General features: G+C 38.8%; 1 protein-coding gene across 1 annotated transcript in view; it reads left to right on the top strand.

Annotated features, from left to right (window-relative positions):
* The window catches only part of LOC112109813 (ubiquitin carboxyl-terminal hydrolase 33), a 96,317-nt gene that overhangs the window by 66,511 nt on the left and 12,517 nt on the right, over positions 1-17,289 (top strand). Inside the window, exons 7-15 of the mRNA XM_029912386.1 lie at positions 514-626; positions 2,263-2,435; positions 2,531-2,625; positions 3,291-3,324; positions 5,413-5,458; positions 6,417-6,597; positions 8,453-8,579; positions 10,107-10,276; positions 12,212-12,293. Of these exons, the coding sequence (XP_029768246.1) occupies positions 514-626; positions 2,263-2,435; positions 2,531-2,625; positions 3,291-3,324; positions 5,413-5,458; positions 6,417-6,597; positions 8,453-8,579; positions 10,107-10,276; positions 12,212-12,293 (1,021 nt within the window). The remainder of the gene's footprint in view (positions 1-513; positions 627-2,262; positions 2,436-2,530; positions 2,626-3,290; positions 3,325-5,412; positions 5,459-6,416; positions 6,598-8,452; positions 8,580-10,106; positions 10,277-12,211; positions 12,294-17,289) is intronic.

Genomic DNA, 17,289 nt, shown 5'->3' on the forward strand with positions numbered 1-17,289 from the left:
TTCAACCAAGATATGTTGAAGACTCCCTGCAAAACTGTTATGGTCAAATGAGGCTAGCATATGCTCTCCGGTGTATGAACTTTATACTCTAAGTGAGAATATGCTTAAAACGGGCCTTAATCTGAGAGCTATACACCAAGGATTCTAAGATTGCCCCTCTAAATGTCTGAGTTTTACTTAACTTAAATGCTAGCCTTGAAAATTCCACTAGGAAAGAAAGAAGGATCAAGCATGTTTGTCTACCTTCATTCTACTAGGAACCTACAGGAACAATTGAGCCTAGGAGATGTACTAATTCAGCCACAGCTGCTAGTAATTTGGCTGCCTGGTTCCGTAGGGGATGAGATAATGGGGAAAGGGAATTAGTTCCTTTATCTCAATCCTGAAAAGAGGTGGCACATACTCATTTAATCATGTCATTTTAAAAAATGGATTCAGGCAAAGCAGAATCAAAGGTTACACACTGTTTATGAACCCTCTTTAACCATTTTTATTTTTGTCTTTTTATATTAGTTCCAACTATATCTTCTCCAAAAAAGAAGAAACACAAGAAATACAGGAGTGTCATATCTGACATATTTGATGGGACCATCATAAGCTCAGTGCAGTGCCTGACTTGTGATAGGGTAAGTGTAGGAAGATGTTCTAACATGAATGTGGTGTTCATTTTTATATTAAAATATACATAGTTAATTTCAGTCATTTTACCTTTACATGTGTAATCTTTCTCTTGGGATTTGGCCCCTTTCTGAGTTCTGCAGCTGTTATGTCTCCTCAATTTAATTTCTCAGTCCCTAATAGTAACTGTTGCAACCCTTCTTTAATATAGACTCTTGCCTCTCATTTGGGAATAGAAAGAGCATAAGTCCAACTGAAACTCAACAAAATTGTGGGTGTTAGTTTGCAACCAAGTTTTTTTTCCCCAAGTGCAGCAAAGTTTTCTTTTTCTTCCTCTTCCCTTCCACTGTCCAGGAAGTTCCAATTATTGGTTATAAACTAGCTGAACAGCTCTGTTACCTTGCTTAGACACACAGCAAGGTGTGTGTTCAGGTGAAGGCCACAGTTCCTTTTCCTATGGTATTATGGTTAACCAAGGACTGTGGTGTCTACATGCTGTCGGTCACAGATTGCTAATATCATTCAGAACTGCTCATTCAGTTATTTTTACATTAAGCTATGAGGTGCCTCTTTTCAATTCTTCTGTTTTTAAATAAGAATAAAGGCTGTGTTGGGGGAGGAGAAATCCTTTGCCCGTGAAAAGCAGTTCATGGCAGAAGAATGGAACCCAATATGGAGGAGGAATCTTCTATGTCTACAACTTCATTTAGCAGAAAATCCAATCATGGTTAGCCTGACTTCCTAACACGCACAGCTTCCTCAAGGAAAACTGCCTTGTAATATAAAACAGTCTAACTATTACATCGGATTAGAAAAGGCAGTCATTAAGTGTTTTTAATTATCTGGAATATAGAAAAGAGTAGCTAGTCATACTGTTTCAAGAGCCTCATCGTGCAAGTTTGGGCTGAGAAAATTCAGGTCTCATTAAAAACATTTAAAATTTGATTTTTCAAAGTGGTTTGAAGTCCTAGTATGACTTATGAAGCTCAGCTTCCTGCTGGAAAGTGTGATGTTCTTTAGTAAAAATGGCAGCCCCCACTGAAGAAAGTAAGTCCCATTTTTTCAAAGTGCCACTTAAATAGTAGCAGGTAATTAAAAAAACTTCTAAAAATGATTCTTAGCAAATATTTACTTCTAAGTTATTATAACAAACCACTTCAGCTTCCTTTAAAAATAGCCCCAAAAGTCAGAAGTGCTCATTCTTATTTGGAGGGAGAGGGTTGTTTCTAAGTAAAACACCATCAAAATAATTTGAATAACGTTTGGTAGAACTAGCACCCATGAGCCATCTGTGAAAAGCTCTGTACTGCTAACGTCACCACTACCATGGAATAAACCAGCTGGGGTTTATAAAAGAGCCATTGTTACTTCTTTAGCTATAAAAGTATCACCTGGTGCAATGTTCTTCAAAAGACTGGTTTTATGACCCAAATCCATTTAATTGATAATTGAGAGATTGCCATCTAGTGGAATTTTAGGAATAAAACACTGAATCTTTAGTTAGCAGTCACTCTTTTGATCAAACTTCTCAAGATCATAAAATAAAGTTACAAAACACTGTGGTGTATTTGACAAAATTAGAATTAATTGCCTATTTCTTTTAACAAAAGCCTAATTTTCCTCCCTACTTTATTTTTTGCATAGGTATCTGTTACCCTGGAGACTTTTCAGGATCTGTCATTGCCTATTCCAGGTAAGGAAGACCTTGCCAAACTGCATTCTGCAAGTCATCAGACTTCTCTAGTCAAGGCAGGGTCGTGTGGTGAAGCATATGCTCCCCAGGGGTGGATAGCGTTTTTTGTGGAGTACTTTAAAAGGTAAGTGATTCTGTTTGTAGTGCTTAGATTTTAAAATTGCGGTTTCTGCTCTACTGGCAGAACATTTGTTGTGTTTTCTGTCAATGATGTTTCAGGTTTGTTGTCTCATGTGTTCCTAGCTGGTTTTGGGGTCCAATAGTAACGTTACAAGATTGTCTTGCTGCCTTTTTCGCCAGAGATGAGCTCAAGGGTAAGCCACTTTTTAAAATATGTCTATTGTGCCTTCTTTTTAAAACAAGGTAAATAGATGAGGTATTTTAATTTTGCTTTTTTTTAATTGAACCAAAGCACACATCAGACTTTAAAAAATATTCCTGGTCATAGGATCCACCTTTTTATTTTTTTTAATAAACCACTATTGAAACGGATTTTGAAGCAAGAATTTTCACATAAGTTTTCTTGGAAATATCCAATAATTGAATTTCTCTTAATGAAATAAAATCAGATGGAGTTCAGGACATTTTCAGTCTAAATTTGGGAATTTGCTCCTTTTCTTGCCTTTAAACTGTGTACTGCTTCCCTTTTATTTTAAAATGATTAAATAACCCAACATAATCCAGAATATATTTTTAATGTTTGGGAGCATAAACCCTAAGAAAACCATATCATACATTTGCTCATTGAAATACTAAACTTTCTCCATAGGAATCCAGAGTCTTCAGACACTGACTGAAAACATTTAACCTGAAAAATAAATTATCCCTGAAATTACAATGACACAATCAAAGCAATAGAAAAGTATAATAGCTATTGTAAATTGCAATTATAATCAATAAAGTATAGTGGATACCTTGAAGAATAATTGCTTGTGTTTAGAGAATAATGGTTGTGTTTTCCCCCCCACAATATCTACAGGTGATAACATGTACAGTTGTGAAAAGTGTAAAAAGTAAGTCATCTTTTACCTTAAGTTTGCTTTAATAAGCCTTGGTCTTGATCAGCACATTAACTGTTGCTGCAAAGGTTGAATGTGTGGAAATAAATGCAACATACAGTGACTTTCATAGATGAGAATCCTGTATTTTTGGTACAATGACATTTTTTGATGAGCAGCTTTTTGTTATATGAGCTTGTACAATACCTGTCAAAAGTCTAGAAGCAATGAAAGTGTGTCAGACAGGAAGTGCTTTAGGGATGAGTCAACCATATTGGGATTATGACGGGATCCACGGGGTGCAGCCTGGGACTGCACTGTGGGACGACTGTGCCTCCTTAACTCTCCAGCCCGGGCTGTCTCTCACAATGTTTTGCCGGTGACAAGGAGCAAACCCCTCCAGGCACTGTTGTCACTCAGCACAACCACATATGGAGCCCCACACCCAGCTAGATTGCATGAATGCTCCCAGAGCCACTCATGAATATCACAGAGAAAGGCACCAGCCAAATCCCCCCCCCCAGCTTTGTACTTCGGGAATACACCGTCTTGCACTGTTCAAGACCTTTTCTTGAGCAATGCAAGTTTATTAATTGGTTCACCACTTGGAATGGAAAGTGGACATACACCAGCCTTTGTGAACCTGAGCAGATTTACCAAGCACTTCAGGCAAACTCACTGGATAAACAGTAAAACAAGTGTATTGATTACAAAAGAGAGATTATAAGTGATAGGCAAAAAGTCAGTGGTCACCAAAATAAAATAAAATATAAGCACGCAGTCTAAACCTTAACCCTTATCACACTAGACAGTATTTAGATCAAGCAATGTTCTCACCCCATTGGATCTTAGTCCTTAATATACAGGTTTGTCTCTTAAACCTGGGCCAGTCTCCTCTGTTGAAATCATCAGTCTTCTCAGCATCCTTGTTCTTTGCAGTATAGGTGGGCGGAGGAGAAAAGGCAAAGCATGGGGCCCCTGTGTTCTGTTTTATACCCTTAGTCCATGTGTTTGGAGAACATAAGTCCAGGCATGTGTGGTGGGGATTGCTGAGTCACAAGGTGAGGTTGAGCAATTCCCCTGGTGTGGTCTTGTGCAAGTGAGTCATTGCATTGTAGCTCCCTTGCTGGACAATGGCTGTTAATGGTTGTTCAACACCTGCCTTGGTGTTGGTTATCTCCCTGGTTATTGTCTTTGGGGAGCTAGTATCTGGGCGCTTCCCAAACCCACAGCAGATTTTAGTGGCAATCGTACAACACAATTCTCATAACTTCATATGCATTGATGAGAGAGATATTTAGATGGAACAGTGGGTTTCAGCAGATCATAACCTTTCCCATGATACCTTACAAGGCATGCTTTGTATGCAATATCACAATTATATACAAATGGAGAATATGAGGGTTATAGGGCGCTCCCCTGTGGTGTAGTATCACAGGGATTATAAAGAAATATTTCATCTAAATGTATAGCAACCCTTTGTATTACTGTAAGATAAATCCTTAATTGTTAATGCAGTCTAAGTGATGATGTTTTATCAAAATAAAGGAACGTAACACTGTCAGACTCTTAACAGTTGTTGCTGTTATACATAACACTGTTTTCTTGTACAAGCATTGTAGTACAATTTAAGTAAATATAGTATGGGGCCAGTAAAATACAGAGGACCTTGAAGAATATTCATAGCCTTCAGTGGAAATGGAGTGCATATTAGCACTCCATTCTAATTATTTATTGATACTCTGCTGCAGTTAAATTTTCTTGAAGAATGAACTTATTTAGCAAAAACTGCAATTCAGCCATAATTTGCTTTCACAAAGTTTAAATGCTAAATCTTTTCCCCCATACTAAGAAAATCCATTGGCTAGATAGAACTGGTAGACATGTACATAGTTACTGCTTTGAATTCTTCAGTGGAACAGATTTTCTCTGCTTCAAGATTTCATTATTCATATCACTTTGGCTACAGTAAGTCTAGTCTGCATTCCAGAAATATTTCAGGTTTACTAATGTTAACACACAACTCTTCGTCATGTTTTTGCTGAGTTGGCACAGGAGGTGAAACATTTATAGAACTAAATGATGTTTTTCTTCTTTGCTTAGGTTAAGAAATGGAGTGAAATTCTGCAAAGTGCAAAACTTTCCTGAGGTATTGTAATCACACACCTTTAAAAATGTTTCTTCTGAATGATTGGGAATGTGGCAAGGTTAATGAGTTGCATAGAAAGTAGATTGTGTCTTGAATGTTAAAACAATTAAAATGTAGCAGCATACTTGCATTCCTAAAAAAAGAAAAAAAAGAAAAAAAGGTTCGCATCTAGTCACATTTGGTCAGGTACTTTACAAGAAAGTGAACAACAGTTAAAATGAAAGGTAAAGTCAGAAGGGAAAAAAAATGTTTTTCCTACAGTTCTGTAGCCATCCTGTGGAATTCACTTCTGCTGGAGATCATAGAGTTAAATACTGTAGCTGAGCTGGAAATGTTTCTGACTTGTTACGTTTGTAGCTATGCATGCTAAAGGTAATCAAATCTTATGCTTCAGCGCATCAGCTGATGACTGCAAGAATTGTGAAGGAATTTGATCCTGGTTACAGCCTTGCACAAATAGTTAAATGCAGTTGGGGAAGAGCTTTGTCCTTCATTGAAGCATTAGGTTTTGGCAACTGCTCAGTGCTAGCCTTAGGATTTTTGCAGGATCAGTAAGATGATTTTTGGGGGGAAATCCCAAATGCAACTAATTTAAAATAAATGTGGATGGTCCTGAGGCTGCCATCAGCTGCCTCCGACTGCAGAAGAAATTAATTCCAGCTACTTGTACTGGGGCCATAGGAGTCCTTAATGGTATGTCTATACCCACCGGATCGGCAGGCAGCGATCGATCTAGCGGGGGTCAATTTATCTCATCTAGTCTAGACGCGATAAATCGATCCCCAAGCGCTCTCCCGTCGACTCCTGTACACCACGGCCGCGAGAGGCGCAGGCGGAGTCGACGGAGGAGCGGCAGGAGTCGACTCACCGCGGTGAAGACACCACGGTAAGTCGATCTAAAGGGCCTCTGCAGTATAGTTTCTAAGTTCTAAATTAAGTCTGTCAATCCTTCTTACAGATATTGTGCATTCATCTCAAAAGATTCAGACATGAGCTCATGTTTTCCACAAAAATTGGTACCCATGTATCCTTTCCCCTGGAAGGACTTGATCTTCAGCCTTTCGTTGCTAAGGACAGTCCAGCTCAGATTGTGACATATGATCTCTTGTCTGTCATCTGCCACCATGGAACTGCCAGCAGTAAGTATAGGTTTGTTGTTTCAGAATGCAAACATAGTGACAGATGTTCATGGCACACTTCATTTTATGGAAGTAGATGTGGGATTAAGGGTACCATTAAGATTTACTGGTCTGAAAGGTAAATATGGACAATAGTGGTAGTAATATTAATTCCAAAATTGAAGCCAGAAGCTAGTACATGTTCTGTTTGATTATTTGTTTTTTAAAGTGAGTTATGGCATACATTTTGGAATGTTATTTAGGAGTTTTGTACAATTTGAAGAAGAATGAATCAACCAATCTTATGACTAAAAAAAAGTACTTACAAAAACCTCTCTAGTTAACCATCCTGCTGTTGTCTGCTACATAAATTCAAGTACACAGTACGAATAATGATGCAATATAAAGTACTGCTCATCCCAGCTAGTGACACCACAAGCAAATATAATGTGAATAATAAAATAAGCTCCTCCGTCCACAAAGTGAAAAGATGGACTTTGTGGCATGTCCAGAAAATTAGCTGATTTTTACTCTCATTTGTCAAGGGGGAGTGCACTGCCAATTTCCCTCGTGGAGAATATTCTGCCAGTAGTTCCTCCTTGTTTGGCTGAAAGAGTTCCAGTGCCTCTGTTATAAACTCTGGCAACATGGTGTGGGAAGAGAGGCAATTTCTCACATAAGGCCCTGAACATCTAAGACATAGATTTAACAGTAAATGCTTTCAGTTCTATCCTGAAATGTATTGGCATCTAATGCAGATCCAAGAGCTCTGGTTGTAATGTGCTTCCTAATGATGCCCAAATCAGTCAAGGAGACGTAGCATTCTTTTCTACAGTAGAACCTCAGAGTTATGAATACCAGAGTTATGAACTGACCAGTCAACCACACATCTCATTTGGAACTGGAAGTACTGTACACAATCATGCCGCAGCAGAGACCCCCCCCCAAAAAAAAAGACACACATAGTACAGTACCATGTTAAACATAAATTACTAAAAAAAAAGGAAAGCAGCATTTTTCTTCTGCATAATACAGCTTTTAAACTTTACTGAGTTAATGTTCATTTGTAAACTTTTGAAAGAACAAACATACTGTGTTCGTAACTCTGAACAAAAATCTCAGTTCCCAAGATGTTTGTAACTCTGGGGTTCTATTATAGTTAGTTTCCATGTTATTCTCAAGAGTCAGAGACCAGGAAAAAACTAGGGTGCATTCAGTCAGAAATGGGAGTCAAAATAGCTCAAGAATAGATTCTGTAGTGGGTCCCAAAGACAAGGATCTTATTGTTTAGGTCAAATTTTCATCTTATTCTTCCCTAAATACTGCCTCCCTTTCAGATCAAGGGCAGGTATATGATTATCACAACTGTAGGTGCTCTGTATTTTAAGAAACAACCTGAGCCTAAATGTGAGTAGTAACCAAGATGCAAATTAGTAATCTTGAGATGTTGAACAGTAGAACATGGTTCCTATTTCATGCAGGTACACTGGCTGCTTTTAGAGAAAGTGAAAATCTGGACAGAGATGTTCCTTTGACTAAAATAACTTACTAAATGGACTCTTTTGAACACCATGACCCAGAGCAGAGTATTCATATTGCTCAGAAATCAATCAAACTAAAGATCACTTGGAGAGCAGAGCATATGTTGAAAGAACATAACCATGTCTGCCTTTAGCTGGTGGGAATGGAACAAAAAGCTGATCTTAGATTTATAAGGAACTTAAACCAAATTTATATAGTAAAAGTCCCTTTCATTAATACCATTAATCATATGTGATGAAAAGATGTACAATTTTCTGTATTCTTCACCTGTTAACCCTATATTGTTCATAGCCGCACATTTCACTGTACAGTCTCTAATACCTTCTTACTCTAGGTGGACATTATATAGCTTATTGCCGAAACAATTTAAATAATCTGTGGTATGAATTTGATGATCAGAGTGTCACAGAAGTACCAGAATCCACTGTACAGAATGCAGAAGCTTATGTTCTCTTCTACAGGTAAGAAAGTGAATAAAAGAAGGAGAAAGTTCAGTGTCGGTAAAACCTTGTTCAAATAAATGAATCACTTGTGAGCTGTTGGCCATTTGGCACCCAGCTTTTTAAATTAGGTTGCTAAATAAATTTTGTAAGACATTTGGAATTGGGGACGGGAGGTTGGGTCAGTCAGACACTCAGCTGTTAGCAAGAGACCCTGTAGTTCAGATAGAACTAATGTCAAGTATGTGTCACCACAGAATCAACTATGCTGGAGAAATGCTTTTATTTTATAATAGCCCTCAGAAGACACATTAATAATGCATAGCAATTTCAGTATAAGAAAAAAGGAGACTCTGCTCTTCTGAAGAAGGCAGTAATGCAGGAGAGCTACCATAGTGGAAAGGCTTCAAGAAGACTTGTTCTAATGTGATATTGAGAGGAGCACTAGATGCCACAGTAGAGATGCTTTGCTTTGATTTAATAAAAATGCTTTGCCACCAATTTATTTTTTGATGTAACAATTACAAGTGAAATTGCTTGAATGTTTAAATGCTTATAAAACTTCAGAATAAAACCACAGAGGTGGATCAGAACATTATTTCTGCAGATTTAAGATAATGAAAACTCAGTGAGATTACTAGAACTTGAAGAGTCTTAGAACTGGCAATTAAGATTGCCTCATTTTTATTCAGAGGAGGATGCATACACGGAGGATTCTGCACACAGACTGAGATTGTTAGAGCTATAAAGGGAGTTGAGGAAACTCTTTAGCAGCTGGGAACTGGAACAACAGGGGTTTTACTGTGTCCTTATTTTGCTGTGTCCTGGTCTTTTCCTGAAACTCAGACAGCGTAAAGGAGATACCTGCTATTACCATCTTCAATCTCTGTCACTTTTATACTTGGAACTGTACATGCAATTAGACTCTTATCTTTCAACTGTTTTACAACTATTAAATTATTCTGTTTTTAAGCATTACATTCTTTATACTGACATCTAGTTTTAATTAACAAAGGATGTGTGTTTGCTACTGGAAGTTGAATACTGAGTCTAGCAGAAATAAGTTACAATAGAATTGCACAGATGAGTAGATACAGTCTGATAATATTTTTGTCTTTGCCAGAAGCACAAGATACAGGCTGCTAGCCAAGATATGGTCATTGGTCTGACCCAGAATGACTGCTTCTATGTTCCTTTTAGGAATAGACCATATTGTCAAAAAGAACACTGTGCTTGTTGTGAGCAAATACTTCAAAATTAGAATACAAACTCAAGCATGTGGAATATTTATATCTTGGTAGTACACATTAAAATTCAAATCCTTTATTTAAATGGGTGTCTTTTCTATTGGTTGTTTTAACGTGAATTAAAATTATTTAATGGTATAGTAATGGGATATTTTTAATTGGGCTTTTAGGTGTATTAAATGTAATGACCCAGAAATTCAGTGAAGGAAAAAGTTGGTTTCCAAACCAGTGTTCAGAGTAAATCAGCACCACACATAAGGATACATCCTGTGCTTAATGCTTTTTTTTATTTATATAATAGGAAGAGCAACGAAGAAGCACGAAGAGAGAGACAGAGGGTATCAAGTCTGTTGACTATGATGGAACCAAGTCTCCTGCAGTTCTATATTTCTCGACAGTGGCTGAATAAATTCAAGACTTTTGCTGAGCCAGGACCTATTTCAAATAATGATTTCCTCTGTATGCATGGAGGTGAGACTGCTAATGTTTTATGAAGTACCAGTAAAACAGAACATCTACCTTTGAGGATGAAGACTTATTTCACTGGCCAGCAGGGAATTTTTTAAAATACAGGAACTTGTATGTAATCAGTTTCTTATTCTTTACTCTTATCAGTTACCCAGAAGCCAAGCTTATTTATTATCTTGTCATCATTTCTGGTTAGGGACCTACTTTAAGTGTTTTACAGTCAAGATCTGACCACAGAGTGTAATTCCACAAAGAGCGTATATAATAATTTATCCTCAGTGTGCATGTTTTTACATAGCACCCTAATATGGTCTGCACGTTTTCAAAACATTCATATAGATTTTTCGTTGTTTTATACCTTTGATTACTTAGTTATATTCCCCTAATAACTGTTTGGACTAACACCTTGTAACATAAATCCTTGTCACAACTACACACTGAGGATAACAATCCCAGGAACCCAGATATGATAGGGCACAACAGGGTATCCAACATGAAAACAATAATGATCAAGGAAACTTTCTTGCATGTTTTGTACACAAGTTATAAATTGTCCTTCCTCTGCTAGACATTAGTGAAAACTGTGTTTTGTGATGTCACCCTTGTTTGGGCATCTGACTTTCTAAGCAACCACCATGCAGTATCCAGCACCCTCTCCCATGTAACCACATGCAAAAGAGAAAATACTGTATCTGTGGTCATTTGTAGGGTGTATGTGTGCAGTAGGAGAACCTGAGCCTACGAGAACCCAATGGATCTATAGCACCACCTTCTCAGTGCTCAGGGCTGCTACAGATGCCACTGTCAAGATTAGGACATAAATGGTCTGATCTAGTGGTTGGATCAGGGGTCAGGAGTCAGGCTGGGTCAGATACCAAGAGGTCAGAGTCAGACACAAGCCAGAGAGCAAAATCGAGAGTCAGGTGTCACGAGGCAGGCAGGGTCAGGTTACCAGGAGATCAGCAGTATGAACAGGTATTGCTGAGGAAGCAGCCCTAAGTAGGGTGAAAGCAGTTGTATGGACAATTTCCTGTTGCTGTGCTGGGTTTAAATAGGAGCTGTGAACCAATTGGGACCCCTGTTGGTCCACCAATCAGTTTCCAGGATTGGGGTCTTCTATCAGAGTTTGGCTCCTCTTCTGACAACAGGTGGCAGGTTGGAACTTACTAGTGTCAAAGAGTCCTGTGGACCAGCGTTCAAGACCTGCTGTCCCTTACATCCACGGATGCATCATCCTCGCTAGTTTTCCCCACAGGGAGAGGCTTGGATGCTGTGTATGTACAATAGCTGTTTATAGTACATAGTGTTCGCACAGTAGTAGGAGCAACAGCAAATGAAACTTCATTGTCCATAATCCCCATAGCCTTTCTTCTGTTCCCCCTCTTCCTGAATTTTCATTATCCATAAGCCTCTTTGTGGACTATTGTTGCTATCTAGAAAGCCTGAAGACAACAAATGAGCTTTACTGAGTAGTGAGTGGAATAGAATTTGGTAAGTCACAATCAATGGCTTTTACGTGAGTAATCCAGAAACTCTTAAGTAACAATTTTAAGTTACGATTTAATCCGACATTTAAAAAAACATTTTACAACCAGCATTCTTAAAAGAAGCCTTTACAATCAATCCATTTCTGCTTTCAAATATGTCTGAATTAAATCTTTGATATGATTCCCTTCAGCTTTTCCAGTAAAATGTTCAGCCACATCGTAAAGAGAGTGGGGCCTCTTTTAAGAGACTGCTCTTGAGATGGTACTTTGACCGATCATTTAAAACAACATTTACTATATTATATCTTATATTTTTATTTGAATTGGTCAAAAGGTGGTTCATGACTTAGAGACCTTTAAAACATTAGTTATCTCTTTCCCTAACTCTATGTAGAATAGCCACCCAAAAAAAAAAAAAAAAATGTAGCAAGACCTTTTTCTTCTTTTATAGGTGTTCTTCCACATAAAGCTGGTTTTATAGAGGACTTGATTGTAATGCTACCTCAGAACATATGGGATACCCTATATAGCAGGTAACTGACACTGCTCTGCGCTGTGGTTTGAGAGCCAGCATTTGTGCTAAGTCGTGAGTTCACAAATCTTAGGGTTAGTGTTTAAAAATGGAATTCCTTCTCTCAGCTTTGTATCCGGGAGTGCCAGGTGCAGATTTAGGAAATTTGCTTTGTACAAGACAGCCCAAGTAAATGGTGTTGCCAATAACTGGGGTATCATACCAATAAATGCTATATATATATTCTTCTACAAAATAATAAAGGATGTCAGCAAAACATGCTTTGCCAGAGGTATTTTGAAGGAACTGTGCATCACAGCTTCCTACCTATAGAAAGAGCTAGCTTTTTGTTCCCTTGGTTTTGTCTTTTTTGCCTCAGTCAGCTGTCAGAATTATTTCAAAATAACTTACTTCTGAGGGTTCTCTGTAATTACTCTGCACTCCTCTAGCAGGTTGAGTTTGTGTGCCTCCTGAAGGAGTGACCCTTGTAAGGCCCAATTCTTTTTAAAGCAACAAAGTTTCATGGGAGCCCCATTGAGGTCAGTGAGGACTCTGTTGCCCATTACACATTCCAAGAATTTTTATCTTTTAAATCCCAGGCATCTGAGCATGAAAGCTCAGGCAGGGGTGTAATGATTTGTAGCTAGCCCCAAGCAAAAAATGGAAATGTGTTCCTACATCCCCACCACCCAGCTTCTTCCCACTTCTCTATGTAGCTTGTCCTTTCACCACACCTAACCCATACAAGCAGTATCTCTCTCTGCCCCCGCAGAACTTGCCAGTGCCTCCCAAAGTCTCTTTTGCTCACCACCCCAATAGACACCCATTTCCATGCTTGTCATTCTCCTCCCAGTCGAGGAAGGGTTCACTCCTCAAGTAATTCTTTAGAGTTCTTACAGAGATACCGGGAATTACTCTTTTACCTCCATATTAAAGGCCAGGGGAGGAAATATGACCTGATAGTTCTTATTGCCCCTCCCACTGACTAACCAATAGTGGTTAAGGCCACTAACCACCCCCACACCAAGTTCAACAACCAGAATTAAACCAAAGTATAACAGCTCTTAGGAAACTGAACTTTACTCTTCAAAAACACAAGAAAGTTACAGATCTTTTGAAAATACCATGTTCTGAGACATGCCCCTCCCATGTCTGTTCTTATCCTTACTGCAAATCAGGGGTCTTGTCAGCATTTCATGCTAGGCAGAGAGTGCCTGCTGCCTTCTCTCTCTACAGCGGTAGTCAATTATTTTTTGTCAAGGCCCAAATTTCTTGGTCAAGGTATAGTCAAGGCCCAGCCGCCAGAGGAAAAAAATAACGATGATGATGATAAAAAGACGTTTTTGGGATCCATCAAAAGTGTCTGGCAGTCTGGATTTGGCGCATGGTCCACCTAGTGACTACCTCTGCTCTACAGCTTGGTGGGGCAGTCTTTCCATGCTAATCTAAAAGGCTTCTTCAGCTGAAGAAAACTGAAATTCTTATTGCAAATAAGTTAAATTTCACCCATCAAAAACTACATTAAAAAACTGTTCAGATTTTTGTTGTGGAACCAAGTAAAGGTAGAATTAAGCCTGTTTGGGACCAAACTGCCTTCAGTACTTTCAGAGGACTTGTCTACATACAAGTTTCACTGGTTTAACTAATCAGCTTAAAATCACAGTTTTAGGCCAGGTCTGTACCAGCAAACCCTTCTAGTATAGAGACAGTTTATACCAGCAAAATAAGCAATACCAACCAAAGCACATTTATGCCAGTATAACTACATCTACATGAGGCTGTTGTCAGTATAGAAATGTAATAAAAAAAAATCACACCTCTAACTAACATTGCTATCCCTGCAAAAGTTTCTGTTGTAGACCTGGCTTTAGTTAAACCAGTGTAACTTGTATGCAGAGCAGACCAGAGAGTAAACAAGTTCTGTTCTACAGAGGTACTTGTTAGAGCTGAGCAGAAATTGGCATTTCCATTCTGTGGGAAATTCTGACATTTCAGCATTTTGTTTTCATCCTGAAATGAGATGAAAATTTCAAATTTATCTGCAGAAGAGAAATTCTGAAAAACTTGTATATGGAAATGTCAAAATATTTTGATCAAAACAAATCATTTCAACATTCCCCAAATCAGAATGCTTTGTTTTGGGTTGTTGGGATGTGCTGAAATGCTTTGATTCAAGTAACTTCAATATTAACCTTCATTTTATTGTTGTGGTGCATTGCCTTAGGGGAGTTGTAGTTGGGGAGCCTGATATCTCACGCGCCCCTATGTGGCCACGTTCCTGGCTAGACTAGATCTCCCATAATGCTCTGAGTCATATGACACCCATGACCATGCAGCTCAGTCAGAGGGAAATCAGTGCATTGCCTTATGGGAGTTACAGTTCTCCAGGGAAACCAGTCCAGAGGCAAGAATGGGGGCCAGAGTTACAAATCTAATAAGACAGTGCGCCATGATAGGGAAATACTGTTTAATGTTTTGTTGAATTAAAAAAATTAAATATTCCATTTTGGGTTAACCATTCCCAATTAAATATTTCATTTTGATATTTCTAAGAAGAAATCAATTTTGGGGGGGGGGGGGAATCAAAATTTTCCAGAAATTGCATTTTCTCTCAGGAAATAATTGACAGAAAATTACTGACCAGCTCTCGTTCTTATGCTACACTCATCTCTGTATCCAAGTGCCTTCCAACACATGGCTAACATTTGTCATGTGATATTTGTTCTCTCATCCTCTCCCCAGTATTGAGGTGTCCTTTTGAGTAAAGTGCTAAAGAGTGTACATGTTGTGTTCTCATGAATCTAAATTTCCTGAAGAAGAATGCTCTTAGTGAGTGCATTTCCCTTTTATTTTTAATAAACAGTATAATCAGCATATGATCTAGTTCATTCGAAAATATAGTTAGGCAGAGAATATAGTTCAAAATCTAAAATGTGATCTTATAAAGTATTGTTTAGTGCATGAGCTAAAACAAGACTCTCACTGATTTGAATGCATCTATGAAGTTTGATGCGTGATAAGAGACGAAAAATCTGAGTGGGTACAATATCTTATTGTAATGAAATAACTCAATTTTAATTTAAACAAAATGATATTTTTATATCTTGAAGGATAATATCCACACAAATTAAATTTTTGTAAATGGAGTGATAATAGTCTAAATAGTCCTTAACAACCAAACTTACTATCTTCAGAGGTTTCAAATAAAATTATCTTCGGAATCAAAATCTTAAATGCCAGATTTTAGACTGGAGCTTATTTGTACATCTGAGTAAACAAGACATTGTTGTAAAGTGCCTTTTACCATTGCTTCAAAGGACTGGCTTGCATTTGTGGTTTAAAAAAACAAAACACTTAGCATTAATTTAATTTTAAAAAACTACACTCCAGGCCAATGGGGGCTGCGGGAAACTACGTGGGCTGAGGGATGTGCTGGCCGCCGCTTCTCGCTGCCCCCATTGGCCTGGAGCAGTGAACCGCGGCCAGTGGGAGCCGCGATCGGCCAAACCTGCCAAAGGTTGCCGATCCCTGTTCTAGCAGTTGGCAGAAAAGGTAAAGAAATGGAGAAATAATCTTCTATGAACAAAACAGTGGACGTTGACCAAGTTTAGATGTTGGAATCATGTAGAGCAGTGGTTCTCAAACTTTTTTTCCACGGACCACTTGAAAATTGCTGAGGGTCTTGGTGGACCACTTAATGATCTTTCCAAACGTTGTGTGTACCATTAGCTAACTATTGTAAAGCGCTTTGGATAAAAGCGCTATATAAAAAAAACTTAATAATAAACAACAGTTTTTTGTTCTACAAATAAAAGCACACAACTCATATTTTAATATCAGTAGTCTTACCTTTCTAATCCGATGGATGTGCCCTCTCGCCCCCACCTCGACAGCCCCCGAGCTGGGGCTGGGAAGGAGGGGGGGGTCTCTCCTCTCCCCCACCACGGCAGCCCCCGAGCTAGGGCTGGGAAGGAGGGGGGTCTCTCCCCCCACCACTGCAGCCCCTGAGCTAGGGCTGGGAAGGAGGAGGGGTCTCTCCCCGGCAGCCGCAGCCCTGGAGCTGGGGAAAGTCACCCTTTTCTCTGGCCACCGCAGCCCTGCACATCCCAAATTCCCTCCACCCCCTCTTCTCACCCCACTGCTTCCTCCCACCTGCCTCCTATTCCTCCCTCCCCCCCAAGTCCACCACCTCACCTTACATGTGTGTCTTCTCCAGGGTCCAGGCACTTAATTAGTGGAGTCATGCCTGCGTGGCTCCACTAATTAGATGGGTGGCCCTTCGTTCTCTTGTGTGCAGCTGCCCAGGCGCGCACCTTAGAGGGAACTATCCGCGGACCACAGTTTGAGAACCTCTGATGTAGAGAGCCAATAATAAATATCCCCATTACAATATTTTTCAACACAGAACTTGGTGACAGGTTTGCAAATACATTGAAATCGTTTTGGTGACATACAAATATGAAGTGGAGATTTTTAATGTGGCATATCACACATGCTTATATTAGGATTTTGAGTCAGAATTACCAGGTGAAGAGTTTTTATTCTTTTGGATGATAATTCCTTTAAGCCATGTGGTGGGTGGATTTTAAAAATATACTGTTCCTTCTTTGTTTTTAAACTTCAAATAACTTTTTACTGGCATGGGGTGGGGCCGAGGGTTTTAGTGGTCTTGTAGTCCACCTCCATAGTTTTGTTTTAGTTTTGTGCTCATTAGTTTTGAGAAACAAAAGTGAAATAAAACCGCTAGAATGACTCTGTGCATGTCAGATAAATTGTGCATTTAAAAATGCAAATAAAATTGTTGTTAATTGACTAATAGCTGCTGTTTGAATCCTCATCTGGGAGAAATGTCCAAAAGTATTTTGTTTTTTAACGGTTTTTGTGTTAATTGTATTAATTTTTTTCTTCATTCAAAATTGTTGGGTTTACAGGTAATAAACTGCTACTAGCTTTTTTGTGGTATAGCCATGAAGGCTTTGGGGGGGTGGGGGGAGAGGTGGAGTTGTTTGCATTTTGTT

Source organism: Terrapene carolina, unplaced genomic scaffold (genome assembly GCF_002925995.2).
Source record: "Terrapene carolina triunguis isolate 2854851 unplaced genomic scaffold, T_m_triunguis-2.0 Scaffold211, whole genome shotgun sequence".
NCBI classification, from domain to species: domain Eukaryota; kingdom Metazoa; phylum Chordata; order Testudines; family Emydidae; genus Terrapene; species Terrapene triunguis.